General features: G+C 47.1%; 4 protein-coding genes and 1 long non-coding RNA gene across 6 annotated transcripts; 1 reads left to right on the top strand and 4 right to left on the bottom strand.

The window, feature by feature from the left end:
• Nucleotides 1-235: 235 nt before the first annotated feature.
• LOC117859045 (NF-X1-type zinc finger protein NFXL2) lies at nucleotides 236-5,397 on the bottom strand. 2 transcript variants are annotated; one of them, XM_034742217.2, is made up of 13 exons: nucleotides 4,044-5,397; nucleotides 3,504-3,617; nucleotides 3,372-3,427; nucleotides 3,180-3,246; nucleotides 2,810-2,926; nucleotides 2,551-2,636; nucleotides 2,291-2,453; nucleotides 1,954-2,154; nucleotides 1,631-1,821; nucleotides 1,408-1,489; nucleotides 950-1,156; nucleotides 730-813; nucleotides 236-652 (listed from the first exon to the last, which is right to left on the bottom strand). In XM_034742217.2, the coding sequence occupies exons 1-13, from the start codon at nucleotides 5,310-5,312 to the stop codon at nucleotides 485-487; spliced, it is 2,805 nt and encodes a 934-aa protein (XP_034598108.1). In that variant the 5' UTR covers nucleotides 5,313-5,397; the 3' UTR covers nucleotides 236-484. The 2 variants fall into 2 exon arrangements, with proteins under 2 accessions (XP_034598108.1, XP_034598109.1); XM_034742218.2 differs by having other exon boundaries at nucleotides 2,834-2,926; nucleotides 4,044-5,395.
• A 580-nt stretch (nucleotides 5,398-5,977) lies between these two features.
• On the bottom strand, nucleotides 5,978-7,453 carry LOC117859046 (protein DOG1-like 4). The gene is made up of 2 exons (XM_034742219.2): nucleotides 6,881-7,453; nucleotides 5,978-6,798 (listed from the first exon to the last, which is right to left on the bottom strand). Exons 1-2 carry the CDS (start codon nucleotides 7,415-7,417, stop codon nucleotides 6,505-6,507), a joined length of 831 nt encoding a protein of 276 aa, XP_034598110.2. The 5' UTR covers nucleotides 7,418-7,453; the 3' UTR covers nucleotides 5,978-6,504.
• A 2,872-nt stretch (nucleotides 7,454-10,325) lies between these two features.
• Nucleotides 10,326-11,576, top strand: LOC117858357 (uncharacterized). The gene is made up of 2 exons (XR_004640952.2): nucleotides 10,326-11,049; nucleotides 11,131-11,576. It is a non-coding gene; the product is annotated as an uncharacterized lncRNA (long non-coding RNA).
• Nucleotides 11,577-13,500: 1,924 nt separating this feature from the next.
• On the bottom strand, nucleotides 13,501-14,694 carry LOC117857317 (fasciclin-like arabinogalactan protein 11). Its single transcript, XM_034739916.2, has one exon. The coding sequence runs from the start codon at nucleotides 14,579-14,581 to the stop codon at nucleotides 13,745-13,747; it is 837 nt and encodes a 278-aa protein (XP_034595807.1). The 5' UTR covers nucleotides 14,582-14,694; the 3' UTR covers nucleotides 13,501-13,744.
• A 1,419-nt stretch (nucleotides 14,695-16,113) lies between these two features.
• On the bottom strand, nucleotides 16,114-21,111 carry LOC117857315 (uncharacterized). Its single transcript, XM_034739915.2, has 7 exons — nucleotides 20,877-21,111; nucleotides 18,365-18,487; nucleotides 17,612-18,277; nucleotides 16,961-17,379; nucleotides 16,773-16,874; nucleotides 16,534-16,689; nucleotides 16,114-16,444 (listed from the first exon to the last, which is right to left on the bottom strand). Exons 2-7 carry the CDS (start codon nucleotides 18,453-18,455, stop codon nucleotides 16,319-16,321), a joined length of 1,560 nt encoding a protein of 519 aa, XP_034595806.1. The 5' UTR covers nucleotides 18,456-18,487; nucleotides 20,877-21,111; the 3' UTR covers nucleotides 16,114-16,318.
• Between the last annotated feature and the right edge of the window lie 859 nt (nucleotides 21,112-21,970).

Raw genomic sequence — 21,970 nt, forward strand, 5'->3', positions numbered from 1 at the left:
ATAAATTTATGCAACTGTAAAGAGATACCTTGAAAGTTTGAACTCGATTTGTAGCACAAGTTCTACTAGTCCTACTGTCCTAGAGATGAACATTTTCAGCCAAATACAAATCACGCAAAAGAAAAAAAAAAGAGCATACTATGACAATCATGCAACGCTGGCTGCACGAAATACACGAATGCAGTTGGCTAAAGGATGCTCCGAGTCCGAGTAATTCACAGATTCTTACCAGATAGGATCATAGAAGTGATGAAGTATATATTGATTGTATCATTTGTTCATTTACAACAAATACATGCTCGCAAAAAAAAATAACAATACACGATGTAAACAGTTGCCAATCAATTTATAATGACACAAGTGAGAAACAAATCGGTGACATCTTTCACTACCCTCCAAGTTCAATCCATCAGAACTGAACTGCCATTTATTGATCCACATCTCGATAATGATTACTTGGTGAAAAATAACTATGATCTTTTTTCTACAACATTGCACCCCTCGGATGCCTTCGACTGGTCCTCTGCTCTTCCATTTCATTCATCCAGTCAGAAAGCCGGAATATACCCTTCCACAATAGGTACAATCCAGCAGCGATAATCATCGATAGAAAAATAATCAGCAGCACTCTCAGCACGTAGGTCTTGACTTCCTGCAACATATAAATTTGTCATAAGGAGCACTTTTTTTCTCAATGAAAGCAGCACATTTGTATTGTATAGTACACACCTGGAATTTTGATACTTCAACCTCTTGTCCACGATCACGCCGCTTCCTGCGTTTGGGCACATTTGCAACTTCCATAGCGGGAATCTATAAGGAAAGCACAGGAAATGAGCGAAAAAGCACCAATAGCTACAAATTTGATTGCTTGATGGCAAAAACATTGCAAAAAATGACAGAATTAAGATATAAAAGGTTCTGTATTTAAAGGTGTAGCATTTAGTACCTTGTTCTCCTGGGTTTTCCGGAGATGCAACTCGGAATCTTGCACCTTCACCTTCTTCTTGCAGTCTTCACCACAGGCAAGTAAGCCAGCTCCAAACTGACTTTTGGGCACTTCTTTTGGATCACGACCAGAATTGCGGTATTCCTTAAGGACATCTTGGCATATCCACTCTTGCTTCAGCGTGTTGCATGCACAACGGACATTGACCTTGATAGATAGAATGAGATACCATAGAGTGAGTATGATAAGTATGATTAAACAAATATAATTTAACCACAGGTTCAAACTGTAAACAAACTTTGTGCTAAATAGAACTTCTCACTGGACTACAGTTCCAGCAGATAAGCATTGTAGCATCACAGATTAAGCACTTTGTACCAATTGAACATTACTGCTAGTCGTTCCACACTAAACACTCTGAAAGTCTGAATATGTATGTTGAGAGACTCAAACCATACCTTTTTCATGCACTGATCAACCGATGGGCATGTACCAGGGTGGCATACTTCTGAGCACAGATGGGAACAATTTGGTAGTTTCCTGTTCAAAAAATATGTTCAAATACTTGATACAATATAAACAAAGTTATGGAAATTTGTGTTCAAGATTAGTAACAACAGAGTAGTTCACCAACTTCAAAACAGAAATAGTAAGGAGCCAAGAAGAGATTTAGCGACTGACCTATGACATGGGCCGCCACACGACCTCACTTTAACCTGTTCTTTAGCTTTTAAGTTGTTAAAATACACACACTCGAAAGCATGTACCATAGCACCACAATGGCATGGTTTTTTAACAAGGACTTTGCAAGGTGGACAATCGCTCGGATGGCATCGCAAAGGGCAACGATGTGAACAAGAAGGCTCCCTAACCTGAAACAAAACATTAGAGTCAATATCCTGCACCAAGCTTAAAAGGCATACGGAAATGCAGTAGCTTCTTCACATTAAGCTTTGTAAAACAAACTAAAGTAATGTTGTATTACATGAAAGAGAGTAACAAACCCTTTGACAAGGAAGGTTGCATTGTTCACAAGGCTCAGCAAGTGTGCTCTCTTTACTGACAGATGGTAGAGGATCTCCTTCAGGTTGATTCAATGGGACCTCTAACACATGGCAAGATTTTGTACAATAATGGTTGCCACAAAGAAGAGGATTCCCACATAAATTTTGACAGGGAAACGGCCTCCATTTGGAACAAGGCATCTGCAAGAAACAGAAATGAAGTGTGTGTTTTCTGTATTCTGGTTTGCAAGCAGTCATCTGTGTGCACCACACAACAGAGGAAAAGGGGGGGCAGTAATAAATCAACCAAAAGACTACAGTATTAACAAAAACTTACAGCGCGTTCTTGGCCAAGATGTTGCCCAAAGCATGGCACTACAACCACCTCTTTGCATGGTGGGCACAGTGTTCCAGGTGTACATTCTATGTGCTTTTCCATTTTCTTTTTTGTTGGTTTTAGTGTGAACTCGGGGTTTGGAGGAGAAATAGGGCCATGACACCTGTGTAGTATGTGAAAATTGTCAAGGCATCAGAGGAAGTGAAAGTACGAGCACCATTCAATGGCACATCCATTGTAGGTGAAAGTGAAACACATACCTTTCTTTACATATGTGGCCACAGGAAAGTTCTTCTCCACAGGTCAGCTTGCAAGGTGGGCAGGCTCCATAGTGGCATTTGTGGGGCTAAGGGAAGGAATCAAATATCACATCAATTCTGAGAACCCATTTGTAACAGCAAAAGCACCCAAACCTACTATTACAATTATAAATTGCATACAAAGACAGTGCCAAACAACTGAAATAAAGATATCTAGACTTTATCACATGAAACCAATGTGTATATATTATGGTTATACCCGTAGAAGAAGACAGAAGATTACCCGACATTCAAGCTTGTGCCTGCAAAGGCGAGGTATGTTGCATTTCTTTGAGCATTTCTGTGGTTTCTGATTCTTTTCAGTCCCACAAGGAACCTGCAATAGAATTTGCTTATTAGTCTCGGTAATAAAACTTAGCAACAATGGTACAACTACTTAACACGATATACAGAAGTTGAAACAGGAGACACTTCTGAAGTTTTATTCATTTCCTTTTTAATGAGTAATTTGTGTGCGATGGGCCTATAAAAAAATATTAGCAAACAACCTTATCCAATGAAGCAGACAGCAGAAACATAAGTTATTCAAAGGAAATGAATGACAGAACTGAGAGTCTACCGAGTTCAACCTCAAAGCATGTTTTCCCACAGGCGCATGAAATGGTCTTCATCAGAGGACAAGGTGAACAAGCACCTCTGCCAAACAACAAGCTAGACGTTACTATCTGTCAGCACATATATGGCAGATTCGACATTTTGGCAAAGTGTGTTGTGCAAGTACATGGCTCAAAATGTAAATTGATTTGGGGTTCAGAAAGTACCTGTGGCATGGTGAAAGGCATTTATGGTTCCCACATCTGAGCTTCCTATCACAAGTCTACAAAAAGATATATCTTTCTTTTAGTGCATGATAGATCTAATACCATAGCAAAAGGGGAAAAAAAAAGATGCACCTCAGAGCAGGGTGGGCAATCGCCAGCACAGCAACGTCGTTTACAAGCATGGCGGCCACAGTTTCGCAAACGTTGGCATTTCCTTTCACATGTCAATTCTTGGTAGCATGGCACCTGATCAGTGCATCACATGAACAAGAGAGCTTAAGAACTTGCATCCGAGTACTTCACTAATTAATAGCATAGAAGTATCACGAGCTATAAAATTCAATATTAGAGGAATTGCTTGTTGCACAACATACTTGACCAATTTGAGGACAGTGGAAAATAAGAAATCACTACTTAACTAACTGTTACTCTGTTAGGTCATTTGCATATAAAAGTGTAAAAAATAAAACTCTGCCATCCAAACGAATTTAAAGCACAGAGGCATCCAAACATCCAATTGTATTATGAGAACTGATGCTAGTAATGTCTCTAAGCACTATCACTTGATTTTTGTATTATGAGAACTGATGCTAGTAATGTCTCTAAATTGAGTTTTGCATTTTTTATGGTTTGATCCTTCACAAACATGCTGTATAAGATCAAGATACATACCTCCTTCTTCAGACCCCCACAACGGCAGGACTTTGTGATCACAAGCCGACAAGTCTCATCACAAGGACCACGATGGCAGCGCTCAGGGCACCTGTGTCGTCCGCAACCAAGCACCTTCTCGCAAGTAGACCCACATGTGGCAGCCTCTGCATCACACTCCAACTTCGGATAATCTTTCTTCCCACACGGGCAAGTGCGCCGACCTCGGAGTGGGCATTCCCCACACTTACCCCCATGGCACCCCCTCTCACACTTATGCTTCCTGCAATCTAACATCCCACCACACTCCCTCTTGCACTGGAAAACCCTTTCAGAGCACAATTTCTCCTCCATTGTCTCTCCACACTCACATTTGTGTTTCCCCCGCACTGCACACGGCGGGCAGGGCCCATCATGGCAATTCACCGGACACCGGTGGAGTCCACAGCTAAGACGTTTGTTACATTTCCCTGCACAAGAGTAACGCTGATGTGCGCAGCGTCGAGGCTCCCAGTGTGCCCCACAAAAGCACGGCGCATTTGGCACAACAGCCGGGCATGGTGGACACGGCCCTGGGTGGCACAGCAGTAGGCAGGTGTGTTCACAGCCGGAGTCGAGATTTGCATTGAGGCGGCGACCGCAAACATCGCCGCAGGAGTGGGGGAGGATCCAGGGGTCCGGAGCCGGGTCTGCAGTCTTGGAGCAGAAGCAGAGGTAGGAGGTGGGGGTCTGGGACTTGGGGTAGGCGAAGCGGCACTTGGGGCAGCCCCAGGTTGGGCACGGCACGGCAGCGCCGGAGGCTGACTGGTGGGCCCATGACTGGATGCAGGGGAGGTGGAGGATGGCAAAGCAGGAGGAGGAGCATGACCAGACTGGATCGGAGGGGCGGATGGGGTCGAAGCAGATCAGGCACGGCGGCGATCGGCGGCGCGCGGCGGAGGAGAGGAAAATGCCGACCTTCGAGAGGTCGGCCCCCTCGCCGGCGACCGAGAGGTAGGCGGAGACGACGGAGGCGGTCGCCGAGTCGGAGGCCGTGAGATCAGCCTCATCCCCCGAGGAGGACGAGTAGGAGGAGGGATCGGAGTCAGATACCGCGGTAGGGTTCGCCGCCGGTGGCGCGGGTGCCGGCGACGGCGAGGGTGCTGGTGGGCGTGGGCGAGCAGTGGCTGCGGCGGCGGTGGAGGTGAGGTTCGGTTTGCGGGAAGATGATCCGGCCGCGGCGGCGGTGGGGACGCGGTTTGTCTTGCGGGAAGAGGATCCGGCCGCGGCGGCAGCGTAGGAGGACGGCATGGCCGGCGGCGTGGTCGTCGCCGGAGACGGTGGTGGCGGCGAGCGCGAGATATGTTTTTTTTTTTTTTGAGGGGGGCGAGCGCGAGATATGTGAGCAGTGGCCTTTTTGCAGGTCGATCCAGTGATCCACGATATTTCCCTTCTCTTTTTTATAAATTGGGCCGGATGTTTTGTGCTTTCTTCATATACTTGGGCTTTGGGTTCATCTGGCTATGCCCCCCAAAAAAAACAGCAGGTCAACAGCCCACAGAAGTAGGTCCTGGGCCGAGGTTTTGCAATTTATTGTTTTGTTCCGTTCTGGGCTTAGTTGAATTCTTATCCATTTCCCCATACACAATTTGGTTTTCAGTTCTTCCCTTCTTGGCGAATGCTCGCAATTTGCTTTTTTTCAAAAAAAATCTCTGGTAATTTACATGATTTTAGTCCGAAAGTACGTTTCCAACTAAGCACAAACCCGAATATGTAGTCGTAGTGGAAACTGGAAACTAATACTTTTGAGCTTTAACCAACTGCACAAACAGCAAGAGTGGTCTTTGACTCTTTGATCAATTCAGCCGTCACTTTTATGGCATGATAGGAGACTAAGGAAAGAATTAGAGTTTTAAGCATTGTTTGAGACGAGATTTTTGTTTGGGTAAATTCGGGCATTACTGCAGTGAAAAATCTTATACGGAACCCGGGGTCCTTGGATCTTAGTCCGAACTAAAATTCATATCACATCGAATATTGACATCGAATATTGAAAGACTAGTTAGAGAATTAAACATGAGCTAAGTATAAAACTAATTACACAAGGTGGAATCTACGCAAATTAGCATCCTGCAATTAACTTTATAATTAATCTATGTTTAATACTCCTAATATCTAAATATCGAGAAATTTTAGGAGGTTCTGGAACCAATCACCCCTAAATATTCCCCTACTCCGGCAACTCTGCTCAAACAAACACCAGTTCTACTACCGTACTACGTACTTCGTAGGTCATATACTCCTAAACAATACGAACACTGACAGCTCAGTACTGGAGAGACAGCGACATGGTACAGGCGCACACCACACACGCCAACAGAAAACAAAAGGTCAGAGCCTTATCGCGACAGCTCGTGCTGACCAAAGCAGCGGCGGCGGCCGCTTTGGCGGGGGGAGGAGGTGGCGAGGTGCAAGCGAGCGCCAGGCCAGCTGCCACGCGCCGTTACGGCTGCTGCGGCGCCGGCGCGGCGGCGTTGCGGGCGTGCCCGTCCTTGCGGCAGCCGAAGTCGTGCACGGCGAGGTGGATCTCGGCGGCGGCGAGGAGGAAGTGAACGGCTTGCGCGGGGCGGAGCAGCGCCACCACCCCGCGCATCGTCTCCAGCCGCAGCGCGTCCGCCATCTCCAGCACGCGCTTCATCCCGTCCGCCTTCGTCTTCATCTCCCGCTCCATCGCATCCGCGTCCACCCCGCCGCCGCCGCCGGCGAGCTCCAAAATCTTCGCCGTCGCCAGCGCCTCCTGCACGCCCCTCTCATCAGCTCACTGAAGATCTTTTTTTCCGTAAAAAACTCACCGAAGAATCGATTTATTTGATTCACACCTGTGCGCTCGCGGCGGCGTCCTCGATCTCGCGCTCTCTCTTGATGGTGCGGCGTTGCAGCTGGTCGGCGTCCTGGAGCTGCCCGGCGCTGAGGTCGCCGAGGTCGGCCTTGAGGCTGCCGCCGTTGAGGAAAGCGGGGAGCTGGTGCTCGAGCTGCATACCCGACTTGGTGTACAGCAGGTGGAGCGCGGCGGTGGGGCGCCAGCCGCCGCACCAGAGGAAGAGGTTCTCGGTGGTGGAGGTCCAGGACGGGGTGAACATGCGGAGCAGGTCAACCGCCGCCGCCGCGGCCTTGGTGCGGTAGTAGTGCTCGTAGTGGCCCAGCACCCGGTCGGCGAGGCGGCGGAGGTCGGCCTCCCGGGTGGGCGGGTCCGCGGACGCCGCGGCGCGGAGCGCGGCGAGGTCGCGGGACTGCTCGGCGATCCAGGACTCGAAGAACCTGGAGAAGGACTCGGTGGAAGGCGACAACGACGGGATGCTGCCATTGCGGCCGCCGTGAGCTTGTGGCGCCGGTGGCGGTGGGGTGGTGGTGGACATGGCGGTCGTTGTGGTTGTGGGTGTGGTGGGTGTCAATGTCACGGTGGCTTCGGAGGTAACGATGGGAGGGGCCCATTTATAGAGGTGGCCCATGTCGGTCATTGCATTGGGCCCCAGTGTTCTCCTTTGCCTTTTTTTTTCAAAATTGATATATGTTTACGGACGCTTTTAATTCAAGTTAATTTTTCTTACAAAATATACTGTGCTAGCATATGTAGCACGAGGTTCTAGGAGAAATGTTTATGTGGTCGGCAACGTTCCATGTAAGCATGTGGAGGTGGGACCCAGGCAATCTTGAGCCGGGGCGTCCTAGCTTGGTGCATCGCCCTTGGGCCGTGGCCTCTTGATTATCTAATCCCGTTGTTCTTTTCTACGTATGTGTACTGTGTACAAGCCCCGTTTTCCTGGTTATTTTATTTGTAAATTTTTCAACGTATGACTTTGGCATCTAGTGACTTTGCCCCTCCTTCCATGATAAAACTTTGGTAACCAATGTTCTTGCATGAAGTTTCAAAAATAGCTCGGCGAGACTGGTCTTGAAAACTAAATCACCAGAGGTTAAATAGTACATCTCGGTAATCAAGTCTGGTGTCAAGAACGACAATTTCCTTTTCGAACAAGGAGGCTAAAACTAAGCAAATGGAACATTGTGTTTGCAGGAACATTGTGTTTGAGTGCAAGTAACTAGTCATGAAAAAAATGGCCATACCTACCATGAAAAAAAAATGGCTAAACTAACGGTAATGCTTCCGTGAGAACGTCCGATCTCGTTAAAAAATATCGGACACCAGTCAACGGGTTAGACTCTTTGTCTCTCCTGCATCCTTATCCTCTGCCCCTCCTCCTTCGACCACCTATTCAGCCATTCCCCTCCCTTCTCTCTTTCTCTCTCGCCTCCACACATAAAAACTCTCTCTCTAGCATGCGCACGAGCTCAAACCTGAGCTCTGGTGGTGTGGCCCCTCCGTCGCGGCGTCGCGCATGGTCCTCCTCCGAGCGAGGTCGGTTGTAGCTCAGCCCTTCCCAGTATGAAGCTGTCGATAGCGCGGCAACTGTCCATGTGTGAGGGTCCTAGAGCTCGTCCATGGCATCAGTGGCATCTCCATGATTCCACAGTGGTGATGGCCTGCCCCGACGAGGATCTTTTCTATGGCATTGAGTTCCTCTATGATGAGCACGACCTTATTGTGGGCAAACTACTACATGGCAACTGGTGAGTGCAAAGGCGCGCGATTTGGAGCCGTCGGTGCTCCGTTCCAGCAAGGAGGCCATCACATCTCGATTCATTGGTAGGCATGTTGCGGGTATTTATTGAAATTGTTTCAAAAACATTTTTTTCATGTTGCAGCCTTGCAGGTGTTTTTCACCTAATCTTTTACAGAAATGTGTAATGTTGCAATAGTTCGTTTGATTTGTTGTGAGATACCTTTGAAAATGTTGCAATCACTTGATTTACTTGTACATTTACTTTAGATGTCTATGTATCTTTTTTTTAATCATCTCCCGATTATCTTTTTTTTAGTTCGCACCGCTCTTTCTCTCTAAATTGCATCAAAGAAAATAGAGAGAGAGCAGATGGATCCTATCCCCTATGATAAATTTCATCTTTTTACGGCAAATAAAATGCCTTCTTGATCATGGTCCCCAGCGGCAACTCCCGCGAACCATATGTAAGCAGCCTCGTACGGCTCTTCCTAAGAAGGTCGAAGCCCCTCTCTACATAAAGAAAGGGGTCCATGTAGCTGCTGCGCCCGCCCACTGAGCAGCAGGTTCGATCCTGGCCGGGGATCCCGGTATACTGTACTAATATGTGTAGGTCCCTATAATTCGAGTGAGATTGTCATGACGTAAAAGGTATAACATGATCGCAGACATTGTCTGCTTGCAGATAACTTCACTAAATTTATATAAATAGTTCTCTCTCTGTTAGGATCTTCCTTTGGGACCAATGGTATTGGACATACAATCAGGTACACTGCATGACATCGCAACAATAAAAATAGGAACTCTGAGTGCACATTTCAGAAAACAAAATCAAGAGTAAACACATACAAGGTCTATATAAACAGACAGCACAATCAAAAAATTCTATGAGCACAGGCAGATTTAGCAGTTCCCTTTTCCCAATGGATATTATTTTAAGCACGAAAAGAAGAAAAGAAAAAAAAGGTGCGAAGCGTTGCAACAACTATTTTCATATGTTTCAATAACTGCTTTTAGATGTTTCGGTCAGTATTTGTATACTCCCTCCATATAGGAAAAGGAAGTTGTTTTGGACAGCGACACGGTCTTCAAAGTATTACTTTGACTCCTTATTTTTATAAAAATATTTATCCAAAAGTGATATATGTATATATTTTATGAAAGTATTTTTCAAGACAAATCTATTTATATGTCTTTCACATTTTTAAACTCAACAACTTAAAAATTATTCATGATTTATATTTTCAATGTTTGACCCAAACCTTGTCCAAAATAACTTTCTTTCCTATACGGAGGGAGTATGTTGTTGTAGTTTCTTTTCAGTTTGTTGTAGAGGTTGCAAGATGTTGCAAAAAATTTTCATTTGTTGTTCTCCCATCAAATCGTTGCCCACGTTGGTTGGAGCAGACGTAGTCTGTAAGATATGAATGTTACGCGGTCTGTCGATCGATCCCTCGTCACGTGGGGCAGTGGGGGTTCTAAACTCAACTGGATACGGGGTCCACTTGTGCACCTTCCCACTAGCGAAAATCCGAAATAAAGCCATTTTTTATTAGAAAAGATTATAAAGCGATAAAAATCGTCAACTTGGGAGCGATCGGATAGCTCGGATTCCAGGGATGGAAGAAGGTGTAAAATATTTTTCTCGCCGGCACGGCACGCGCTGTTCCCCGGCACAGAGGCAAGCAATGCAGGTGCCGTGCAGAGCAGATGGAGTTGTTGGAGGGAGGAAGATCCACTTGCGGCCGCAGGTGAGGTGAGCTGCACTTGCGAGCTGCTCCGTTCCTGTCTTGGGAGCGAAGAAAGAAAAATAGGAGAGGATCAGATGAATCAGCAGCCGCAAGTCTGCCTGTATGGGCCGATGCCGCGGCAGGTTCCGGCCCCCGGTTTTGGCTTTCCACCTTCGGGGCTGGTGTGTGGTGTGTGGGGTGGGTTCGCGAAGCAGCTGCAGGCTGCAGCCCGGCCTGCGGCCACACCACCACAGCCGCGTTCGCAGGGAGGAGCGGTCAGCACCACCTCACGTGTATTTCCTCTGCCGGATATGGATGGATTGCGGCGTTCCCCACTTGCTACTGACATGGAAACAAGGGCCCCGGTTTCTTCTTCTTCTTCTTTCTTGTTTCGCTCCAGAACACAGCGCCTTGGCGTTTTGTTCGCCGGTGGAGCCGGTCCAGTTTTGGTCGGACCGCGGCGGCCCTGTCGTCGCCGACTCGACTGTGATCTCCCTTCTTATCTTCCTGTCCCAGGCCAGGCCAACTCTTAGCTCTACGGGGTTGGCAGCTTCTACCGTTCCACGGATCGCAGGTGCGTCCTCTCGTCTTCCTCGCTTCCAGTTCCAGATAGTGACGATCGCTGGTGCAGCAGTCATGGCCAACGAGTTCCCATATGGTCAGGTCAGCCATCTTCCATGCTTAATAATCAACTAACTGGTAATATGCCGCAAACTCCCACTCTTATCTTTGTCTTGGTGCCCTTCAATCCAACCGCGAGATTTTTTTTTTTCGTTGCAGAATTAAAAGCAACAGCGGAAGGCTTGACATAGTTTTGAACGGCGGAATTACGCGCGGAATGGATACAATTACCCCAGACCATACTATTGGACTAATGTTGTGCACATTCGTCAGACCGATGCTTACAGAGGTGTTGATGCAAATTTGGCGTTTTCAGTATCAAAAGGATGACAGGGATTGATAAGATAAGATAAGATTAGGCGTAAGAGGATAGAAAATGAATTTCTACTCAGTGTAACGTGCACAGCATGCCATGTAAATGATATGTGCACATATGGATAGGTATAGATCCGCAACGAACAATTTAAAAAGCTTCTGGACCTAGTAATATATTTTTCATGCTGACAAACCTAAGTGGCATACCCTCGCAAGTTTAGAGGCTGCCTGTGTATTTTACTCTTTAGCAGACATTTTTTTATTATATAACTTGCGCCTAAACAGCTGCATCTCATGCCCCCAAATTCCACCAAAAATGGAACTGTCAACCGCCTGATCTGCAGGTGTTGTAGATCGGAGGAGCAGATGCGGCTGTTAAGATGGATACAGAGCTTGTAGACCAAGGCATAAGGGGTGAACAAATTTTACTCTTCCCTAAATTTGAATTGTGCTACGTATTTGATATTTATTATCTCCGCCCTAAATTAGAGGTCGTTTTGGTTTTTTAGTTGCATAGCTAGAAAAAATCAAAACGACCTATAATTTGAAATGAAGGGAGTACAACATGTTGAAAATATGCGCCTAAAATACAATCCAGATTTTATATGGAGAAAAATACATAGATAAAAATGATGCAAGCATATAACACATGTAAACAAGCAACATACTGACTAGAACAGGATTGCACAGGGAAATTACTTAATGATTCCGCGCAGAACATAGTCAAACGTGTTGAAGTAGATGTTACAGAATCACAAAGCGGTCGCATGTAGACGTTGCCTATAAACCTGATTGCCACCCCATGCAGGAGTCTCGCGGCAGTGGTTTCAGAGATCACACTTTCCTTCAAGTCTGGTACGCACCGAACTCAAAGGTTGACGAGGCGCAGTAGCAAGAAGTTTAGCACAGTGAAAATAGAGTGCTCGAGTTGGGAGGCGAGCATGTGACAGCGTGCCTTTCAACCAGGACGTCTCCTAGTGTTATAGGCCCTCATAGTGCATCAATTCCCCTCATCAAGCAGTAGAAACTGCCCATTTGAATGACAGAAACTGCTGCAATCAAATAGCGCATCTTATTGCTGTTTAAAACGACAGTTTCAATCATATTGAAGCGTCATTAGGCTCAGCATAAAAAAATAGAACCTGCACAAATAATAGCCTCCATACACGTACGTGTTGCGCTCGTCGCAAGCCACAAGTCACAAGTCAAGCGAAAATGGGCGCGAGCTACGCGTGCGTGTAGCAACAGTCTCCTTCTCTCTCATTTGCACCTATTTTGCATAGAGAGGAGACTCCCATATTTAAGCAAGACAACCTCTTCTTAAATTAGCAATATAGGACTAAAAGTTGTACATATTTTGAAAATTTTCAGATTGGACCAGACATGAGCCTAAATCCAACACAACGTAGGTGCGCATGATCTCTACAGAAAGATGCAAGTGAACCCTCCTCATGTCATCCTAACGCCACATTTCAAGCGCCGATGCTCGTCAACTGTCCCAAGCCACAAGCCCTCACAGACGGCATGCCAAAAATAACCAGTCCGCAAAGGATTCAAATCGAAGGTGCAGATAGCCTTGAAGAGGTAGCAAAATCTGCCTGTGGTTGTCTGGCTCAAAGTCAGGAACAGCAATCGCTTACCCAAGAACCAAGAATGTCCTGCATGCAGACCTGCACTGAGAGTTTACCACAACATTTTGGGATACTGGACCATGCTGCAACAACCGGTGGCGATGACAGGGATATATTTCCAGATGAGTCGACGTACAACTGAAGGGGTGGGCAATCGATTTCTAGTCCATGTTGCCGTAATGCAACTGCAAGACTTCGAGCATGGAAAGCTCATTGCGACCTTCTTGATTGATTGATTTGGATTTGACAAATTTTAACTGAACGTCTTGTTTCTTAGTTCTTACACTTCCACAGGTTGTAAAGCTAGTTTTTCTTTGTTTCTTGTTTTGAGAAAGAGGTTGTAGAATTAGTTATTGTTGTACCATGTAATGTTGGTGCATATTTTCCTGGATCTCGTGGAAAATTGTTTCTCTCTTTGCATTTTCATCGTGTCAATTTTTGCCAACGAATGTGCTTCAACATTGCTCTAGTGATTATTCATGGAACCGGGCAGGTGAACTTTATTTTCCTGAGAGCAGTCTGATAAACTAGTGTTTTCACGTTTATGAATAAAACCCTGATAAGATAATTAAATACAACGGGGTACTGAAATATACACAACTCATATTTGTTATTTAGTAGAATTACATAAAAATGGAACGACAACATTACACGACAATACTCCTAGCAATTGCAATGGCAAGGAAGAAACAATTCATCCAAAAAATGGCCAAAGTAAAAGCGAAACGAAAAGACCGACAAGACCTGCAAACAAAAAAAAAGTATACAAAAAGATGGCATGGATGACGTCATGGAGACCTCACACTCTCGTCGCCGTCAGCCCGTCACTACAGCCCCCACCACACGCCGGCCAGCGCAAGAAGAGCCGCCGCGAGGCCACCCCTCGTCACCCTCGCCGCGGCGAGCGACGCGGTCGCGTCCGGTGACGCCTCGGCCGCCTCGGGCGAGTCCGCAACGGATGCCGGCGTCTTGCCCTTCTTCTTGGCCGGCGCGAGCGGCGCGGGCGCGGGGGCCACGGCCGGGCCGAAGAGCTTCGCCGGCAGCAGCACCTTGTTGACCTGGTAGACGACGAGGTTGTCGCCGGAGTAGAGGTCGTTGTCGACCGTGGCGTTGACGACCCCCGTGGAGATGTTCGCCTGCTGGCTGCCATCGGAGGTGATGTTGAGCGGGTACTCCCCCGGCGAGGCGCTGCCGGCCTGCGTCCGGAGCGGGTTGCTGACGGTGTCGAACTGGGACTTGGGGATGGCGGTGGAGACGACGTGGTACTGGACCAGCGCGTTCTTCTCCTGGTCGGAGAGGGAGTTGAGCGTGCCGGAGGGGAGGGAGGTGAAGGCGTTGTCCGTGGGCGCGAACACCGTCAGCCCGTTGCCGTTGTTCTGGAGCTGGTTGTCGATCTGCGACGCCATGCCCGTGGACTTGAGCAGCCGGATGAAGGTGTTGAACTGCCCGCCCTTGGCAAGAATGCTGGTGATGTTGGTCGTCCCGGCCACCGGCGCCGGCGCCGCTGGGGTCGCCGGCGTCGGCGTGGCCGGTGCCGCTGGGGTCGCTGGCGTCGTGGGCGTGGGCGTCGCCGGCGCCGCCGTGGGGCCCTGCTGCGCCGACGCCGTGGCGGCGGCCACGCCGAGCACCACGAGCACGCGCACGAGCCTCCGCATGGCCTGCATGGTGATCGCTACCGCTAGCTAGCGACTGCCTAAGTGCAGTGTGCACCCGACGCGACGCGATCGCAAGCAATGCAGTGGAGCTCGATCAGTGTGGCAGGGAGGCCTGTGACGCGGCCACTTATAACGAGGTTGGGGGCACACCGGCACAGGGCGCAGGGGCACGAGAGGAGTGAGCTGTAAGAGAGGTGGTGGGGGTAAGTCAGATACAGTTACGGGGCACCAAACGGGTGAGGTGAGCTGCCGAGGTGGAACAGCCTAACAGCCGGGGTTGCTTCAAGCTGCAGCGAGCCAGCAAGTGCAGTGGGGATGGAGTGAGTCACAGGAGGGGGCTCAGGTTTTTTCCTCCTCTTTCTGACCATCACAAGGTGGAAATGATGGTGATTTGCTCGGTGCGAAGAGGGTTAGTGTGAGGACTGATTAGCTGCAGCGATCTTGCCAATTTAACGGAACTTGGAACGGGGCAAATGAATGAAATGGCGCATCAATTGCCGCGCCTTTTTTTTTTCAAAAAAAAATGGCGCGGCAATTGATGTTTGGCTCTTTGCCGGGCGAATAGCAAGGATGATTTGTAATTTGGTAGAATTTGTGGGCCTGTTCGCTTCAGCTTATTCAGCCGGCTTATCAGCCACCAAACAGTATTTTCTTCTCACAAAAAATGAGCCGTTTCAGCTTTTCAGCCGGCTTACAAGCTGAAACGAACAGGTCCACATTGGACAACTCAAATCGACAGGTGATTTACAGTTCTGGAAAATGAAGTAGGTACTCGGGTACAGTACTAGGTACAAGGTTTCACAGTTGACTGTCCACTAGCACTTCAGCAACCATGCTGTTACGTTGGATGAAAATAACTAGGATGATCCAATACTCCGTGATCAATCCAATTATCCTAATGGATCCATAGAGAGAGGAAGTGCAGATCAGGATCTACCAAGGCTCCTCTGCTCTGTTCCTCACCACAAAGACACTCTGTCCAGTGGTGTCACCAAATCAGATCGCCAGGGAATATTTCAGGGACAAAAGTAAACGAGCAGCTGGTGCATTTCTTTCATCATGAATAGCCGGTGCATCTAACGCATGATCTCCAGAGGGCAGGAAAATGGTCCAATAATTCTCCCAGCTCGGCAACAAACAAAAACGACTACGATCGAGTTGCCATCGTGCACGGCAGGTTCCGGTGTGCTCCGGCCTGCCACGACGCTAACACCCGATCCAACCGTCTCCATCAGCACGGTGGCGCATCCATGTACATGCACAATTGCACAGTTTCTGATGGCAAAGAGCAGAGAGGAGTTCTCAGCCTAAAATGCTAATGACCAGCAGAGTTGCAGCTTAAACATCTCAGCTAACATTTTAAAACAGCTTGTAACCGAAGTTACTAGGCACCAACGATTGCCTCTAAGCAACTTCACCATCGAGTAGAACTTGTGATCTCAGAATTCCTGCACCAAACCTATCATCCAGGAAAGGTAATGCTGGCAGAAATGCACCTCGCAACTAAATTAAAGTGTCGGCAAATTCAAAAGGTCACGACATGAGCATGTAACCACTTGATGGTTAATTTACTTTTAACTTGATTGTTACAGTACAATAAAAGAATTTGGGCTTTACTGCGACCCACGGAATAACTGATTTGAGCATTTATTTACATGGCTAGGAGGGAAAGAATTAGAATGGGACAATATGACCTGAGCCTAAAATGAATGGATCGAGGAGCACAATTGCTGCTCCTCTGGTGTCCTAAGCCGCGGCTGCTTTGCACACCGGGCATGAATTCTTCGTCTGCAGCCACTTCTTGATGCAGTCGGCATGGAAGTCGTGGTTGCATTTCAGTGTTCCCAGCACATCCTTGTCTTTGTAACCCTCCTGCCAGAATGCATCCATAGGTCAGAATTCGACAGTTTCAGGCCATGGTTTATGGACATCAGTTAAACACAGGTATTGAGAAAATGTACCAGGCAAATGACACAGCTCCCATCATCTTGGTCATCTTGATCGTTTTGTGTTAGGTCAGAACTGCAACAGACCACTTCTCTCACACACTTAGCAATTTTTTCATCAGCCAACCCTGTGTTGACATTACCCATAAATTCTCCCAAAGCCAAGAGCTCCTGCCGGCAATGAAATGTAAAGTTAATAGAAAGGATCAAAATTCTGGAGCAAGAAAGATGAAGAAACAAGATGTGGTATTTACCTCATAACTCATGTTGTCAATGTCCAGTCTCATGTTCCTGTGGGGGTCAGCTGCTGCTGCTCTTGATTCGTAAAAGACCAACTGGTCCAGCATCATAAACCGCTTCACAAACAGCAGCAAGATCAGTTTCAAGTTCTACAACAAACACTAACTCAATTTCATGAAACAGGAAAGAAAAAGCTATCTACCTCAGCCTCGAGCATCAAAGGATGAAGAGCATAGTAAGAGCTCCTAGCCCTTCTATTCCTTCCATTGCTAGCATGCCCTACAGAGACATGCCTTCCATGCCTAGAAGATGCAGCAGTTCTGGCAGGTAATGGTTGAGCGATCCGCATGGATGTAGAGGTAGCTGCAGAAGTAGCAGGTGGATAGCTCCGAATGACCGCCCCATGGGGCATTGCTCTGGAGCCAGAGGAAGCTGCGGGAGCTGGATGAGGGTAGATGGGAACAGAGCCACCATGAACAGTTCTAGGAGCATAGCCACCATTAGCAAATGTTGCACTGCCAGATGATGGGACAGTTGGAACAGCACCAACACTTAAGTTGATGCTTCCAATAGCAGGATAGTAAGTCCTCTCCAGAGCTCTGCTAGTGAGTCCTGGTGCACCTACAAAATCCATCAAAATTCCTGCACTGTAAGTATCAACAACAGAAAACTGTGATAACATTGGACGGATGGGTTTGTTCAATTCAAAATCAATGACAGGTAACCAGTGTTTTAAATCAAGCCATGAACGCGACTACCAACGAAACTTACAAGGATCGAGTTCGCTTCCACGATCTCATGTTAGAAACAATATCAGATATCTAGCATATTTAATTAAGCACCGAATACAAACCTGATGGTACAGTTCTTGCTGGCACAGAAACAGGTGCTTGGTTCCTTTCCACTGATGTACCTAGGGAAGCACTTGCAGCTGAACCAAATGATGGCAGATGAATGGTGTTTGCTGTGTAAGTTGGAGCTGGTCTGGGTTCCAGTGAAACATTATGATTGTGCCGTGCTCTCACATTCCTCTGAAATCCTTCTTGATGGATTAAGTGTTGGCCATTCCAACCACTTTGCCCAATGCTTAAAGGCATTTGAGGAAGAAAGGGCTCAGCAGGTGGAGCAGGATTTGGCTGCACTGAGTTAGATAACTGAGTATTGGAAGAGCTTCCAACATAATAACCATTAGCACTGAACCCTACAGGGTTTATGATGGGATTTTTTCGTTTCATTGCAGTCCTTCTGTTGTCCATATGGGAACTCACTGGAGGAAAGCCTTCCTCAGATCTATGTGGATAACTCACAGCAGGCTCTGCTAAATGGCTGCTGGAGCTTCCAGCAGGACAATGAACAAAGGAAGCATGTGCGGTCCCTTGGTTCCCAACTCTATAACCTACAGGTTGCACAGCATGACTTGAAGATGGAAGGTCATTTGATCTAACTGTCATATTCCCATGACTTGAAGGATCAATTCTAAGAGGTGCATCACTTCGACGGTGCACTAGAAGCTTCTGACCTGAGATTAGAACAGAAAACATTACTTATTTTATAACAATTATGATCAATGCACAAAAGTATAGTGTATTGGATTCAGTCCAGCTACCTAAAGGCAGGGATTCATTGTGTGGAACATTCTTGGGTTGAATATGATCCATCTCTGGCAGCTGGATATGGCTGTGGTTACTTCTAGCCATAAAAAAAGAAGTCAGGTCTGGCCGCCCTTAATCTGGAAATGAAAATAAAATCTATATCAATAATCCAGCATCAACATATAGCATTAAAAACTTGAATGAAAAAAATAAATTGCCATGACATTATCACCAATATTGCTAGGTTACTGATATATGTTGTGTAAGCTATCACAAAACAAGTACCAAAATCATTCAAGTTCATTCCATATTTCAATGTTTGATTGCCAGTACATGAATCAAAAAACAAACACAATTCTGAAATGAGCATAATGAGGGACAGCAAGACAACACAACACAAGAATCCAGAATTTCAATCGATTCATAAAACTGCAAAGGTCACACTCACACCCAAAGCAGAACCACCCTTATGAGACATTTACATAGTCGAATCACAAATATGCAATCCATATGATACTACCTTTACTCGAGAAGTAAATGGGCTACAAGGTTTTAGACCGAATCATTCACATCCCTTGACAGGTAAATGTAACAACTGGTAAGCTGACTGCAGAACACTGATTTGGACACTTTGAAGTGCCCTCATCGTCCACAATAATAGAGCAATAGATACAAACTGCCAAGGGGACTTATCTAGTTAAACCCAGCGACATGGCACCTATAAACAACGCAAAATGATCCATCAAATGGATTTACAACCACATTGTATATCACATTATTCTTTCCAATCTTTTTATACATTGTTATTAAATATATAAACCAAATCAAACAAAATAATTTTACTTTACATACCAGCAAACATAATATACAAAGAGAAAAGAACAAAAAGAAGAAAGAGCAGATTGCAAATGGAAGAAGAAATGCTCAAAGCTACAAGCCCAGATGTCCCCAACTATGTCATTCCTAAAATTCTCTCTGGATGTGCTTCTGCCCTTCCTCTGTCCATTGGTAAATCCACCTCACTCCAAAATCAACAGCTATCTAGCTTGTATTCCTTTCTGACATGATTCATCTTGTCAGAAATAACACTCCCAGCATGCAAAACTGGAGACAAGCTGCAGCTTTAATCCTGTGTATGAGTTCTTGCTTTCTAGTTCTACATAACTAAGAGGTTAGAAAACATCTTCCCTACGCACGATCAATTTCATAACAGTAAGTATTGAAGGATATGCTAAATCAACACTCTGATTGAACTATGCTCACTACAACCTAACATTTCACAAATGACAATGTCAGGTTCCATGTTTACACTATAAAAGTTTAGATGTAAGTAGTTAAAGCAGCAAATGTGATATGAATATAAACCATCAAAAGAACAGAGTTAATCTTTAACCAACACATCACATGACCAACAGCATAAATGACTACCAGATAATGTCCCGATAAGACATCAAACGAGTGAACATCACACAACATTCAGACAATCAGATGTCTAATGTAGCTGAATCACAACCACCACATTGTATTACTACGAGGACAACACCAATGACGTTGGAGTATGCCTAAGACAGGTGTTCCGAAGGCACGGTAGTATAAACTGGGAGAAATGCACCACAAATTCCTACTGTAGCATCTCGGCATCATATCTGAGTAGTCAAGTAAACAAATGCAGACAACCATCATATCCATCTACCTGAAGGTAGTACATTCTAAGTCAATGGAAATCAACCTGTCAAAACAGAAATCACACATCGAAGGGTCACTGGATTGAAAATCAAACTCTAATAGGCCCGAAGTCACATTGCTAATGCTAAACATCAGCCCTGCATTCACTTCAACATAAGAAAAAATGTTTCGTTTGCCATTTTTACACCACACAATGTTTAAGTGGAAACTACAAAGCATGGAACGAGGATAAGTCGAAGATGCAGAAGACGTGAAAATGGATACCGGAGCAGAATAGTTATGCAGATTTGAAGAGCTACCAGAACAATGCTTAGTAGCGAAGGCAGAAAAAGGGGTGCTCAGGGGTATACCCCCTAAAATGGAAAGTACATGCTCAGTTCTAAAAAAGCAATCTTTGTCCGTAGAATTAAACTCGATTAACTACCCTTTTCGAGAAACAATTATGGTAGCTTAGCTCTCATGATGGCTTACCAGAAAGGAACATCCACCTATCCGCAATGATACGAGTCCACATGACCAACGAGATTGTAGAATCAGAATCCCAACCACACACCCCATCCATCTATCCATGACGATTCCTCGAAACACCTCGCTACGACTCTAAACATCTCTAAACGAATCAACGAGCGCGAATCGCATTCCTCAGCTCGGCGCGCCAAATCGCCTCCATGCCCGATAGAATCGCGCCATCCAACGGGCCAGCACGCACGAAAACCGACGCCTAGACCCGGACTCTCGGATAAACGAGCATCTAAGCCGGAACAAACCACCGATCGCTCCATACCACCGGTCAAATCGCACGAAAACAGCAGAATCAGGCCGCAAATCGGAGGGCCGTACCTCAAACGCGAGCCGATCCGTGGTCCCCGCCGAATCGGCGACGAAATCCCCCGGGCGCCGGCGGTAGGGGGATTCCTCGGGCGGTCGGGATGAGGAAGGAAGAGGTCGCCGTACGGCGGAAGCTTCGGGGAGGGGATGGGGTGGGGCGGAGACGCAACCCCGCGCCGCTGCGCCTGCCGCTGTAAACAAACAGCTGAATTTGTCCGTGTAAGGAAGGGGAACGGGGTGGGCGAGGAGGGTGACGGGGTATTTATAATGGCACGCAGGCACGCGGCCCGGGCGGGCGGAGAACGGGGAGGGGAGGCGGGGTCCGGGACGGAGGAGGAGGGGCCCGCCAGGCGGTGGGCCCCACAGACCTGTGGCTGGCCCGCGCTCCCTCGGCTCTCTCTCTCCTTTACGACCAGCGAGCTGCCACTGCCAGGATAACAAAAAGTTCCTTTCCGAGTAGACGTGATTTTTCTTTTCTTTTCTTTTCTTTTTTTGGGTCTCCGGTTTTCAGCTGGGCCCACGCGTCAGTCGGACTCGGGGGCCGGTCCTGACGCGACACGTGCTGTATCTGTACATAGCATTGGTGTGCCCCCTGATGGGCTCTCAAAAAAAGTTTTCAGCTGGGCCCACGCGTCGGTCGGACTAGCGGGGCCCGACGTGACACGTGTTGTATCGGTGTGGTACGTATCGTTGTGCAGGGGGCATGGGTGGTAAGACGTGACGTGAACCATCCATCGGCACGTAGAGTAAAAATTGCTTGTTTGACCGGCCGGCGGCCCGGCATGGCATGTGTCACGGACGCACGCCACGATGTCATGTACGAGTAGAAGAGTAGTAGTACCTTATTCGCTGCGATCCTGCTGTCGTCTCTCGTTTTCGGCATGGGGGAAGTGAGGTAGATGGATACCGTGTGTGGGATGGCTTTGCCTTGCCCCTTTGTTTTCTCCAAGTTCACACTCACGCTCAATGGAAAACGGGGCAGGGGTCAGGGGATACGGTACAGGAACAGGACGGCTATGGAAAAGGCTTTGGATTCCAACCTAACGAAGTGGGGTGGGGGTGGGGGGGGGGGGGGGGTGCGGGCCGGGAAAGTTGGAGGTTCGGCG

Source organism: Setaria viridis, chromosome 5, assembly GCF_005286985.2.
Source record: "Setaria viridis chromosome 5, Setaria_viridis_v4.0, whole genome shotgun sequence".
Taxonomy (NCBI): domain Eukaryota; kingdom Viridiplantae; phylum Streptophyta; class Magnoliopsida; order Poales; family Poaceae; genus Setaria; species Setaria viridis.

Coding starts and splice junctions, on each gene's coding strand:
- LOC117857317 (XM_034739916.2), bottom strand. CDS start 14,581: ATGCAGGCCATGCGGAGGCTCGTGCGCGTGCTCGTGGTGCTCGGCGTG.
- LOC117857315 (XM_034739915.2), bottom strand. CDS start 18,455: ATGGCTAGAAGTAACCACAGCCATATCCAGCTGCCAGAGATGGATCAT. Junction 16,690..16,772: donor TTGACAACATGAGTTATGAG/GTAAATACCACA, acceptor CATTGCCGGCAG/GAGCTCTTGGCTTTGGGAGA. Junction 16,445..16,533: donor GGAGCTGTGTCATTTGCCTG/GTACATTTTCTC, acceptor GCATTCTGGCAG/GAGGGTTACAAAGACAAGGA.
- LOC117859045 (XM_034742217.2), bottom strand. CDS start 5,312: ATGCCGTCCTCCTACGCTGCCGCCGCGGCCGGATCCTCTTCCCGCAAG. Junction 1,157..1,407: donor TTGATCAGTGCATGAAAAAG/GTATGGTTTGAG, acceptor CTATCTATCAAG/GTCAATGTCCGTTGTGCATG. Junction 653..729: donor TTGAAGTATCAAAATTCCAG/GTGTGTACTATA, acceptor TATATGTTGCAG/GAAGTCAAGACCTACGTGCT.
- LOC117859046 (XM_034742219.2), bottom strand. CDS start 7,417: ATGTCCACCACCACCCCACCGCCACCGGCGCCACAAGCTCACGGCGGC. Junction 6,799..6,880: donor ACGCCGCCGCGAGCGCACAG/GTGTGAATCAAA, acceptor AGGGGCGTGCAG/GAGGCGCTGGCGACGGCGAA.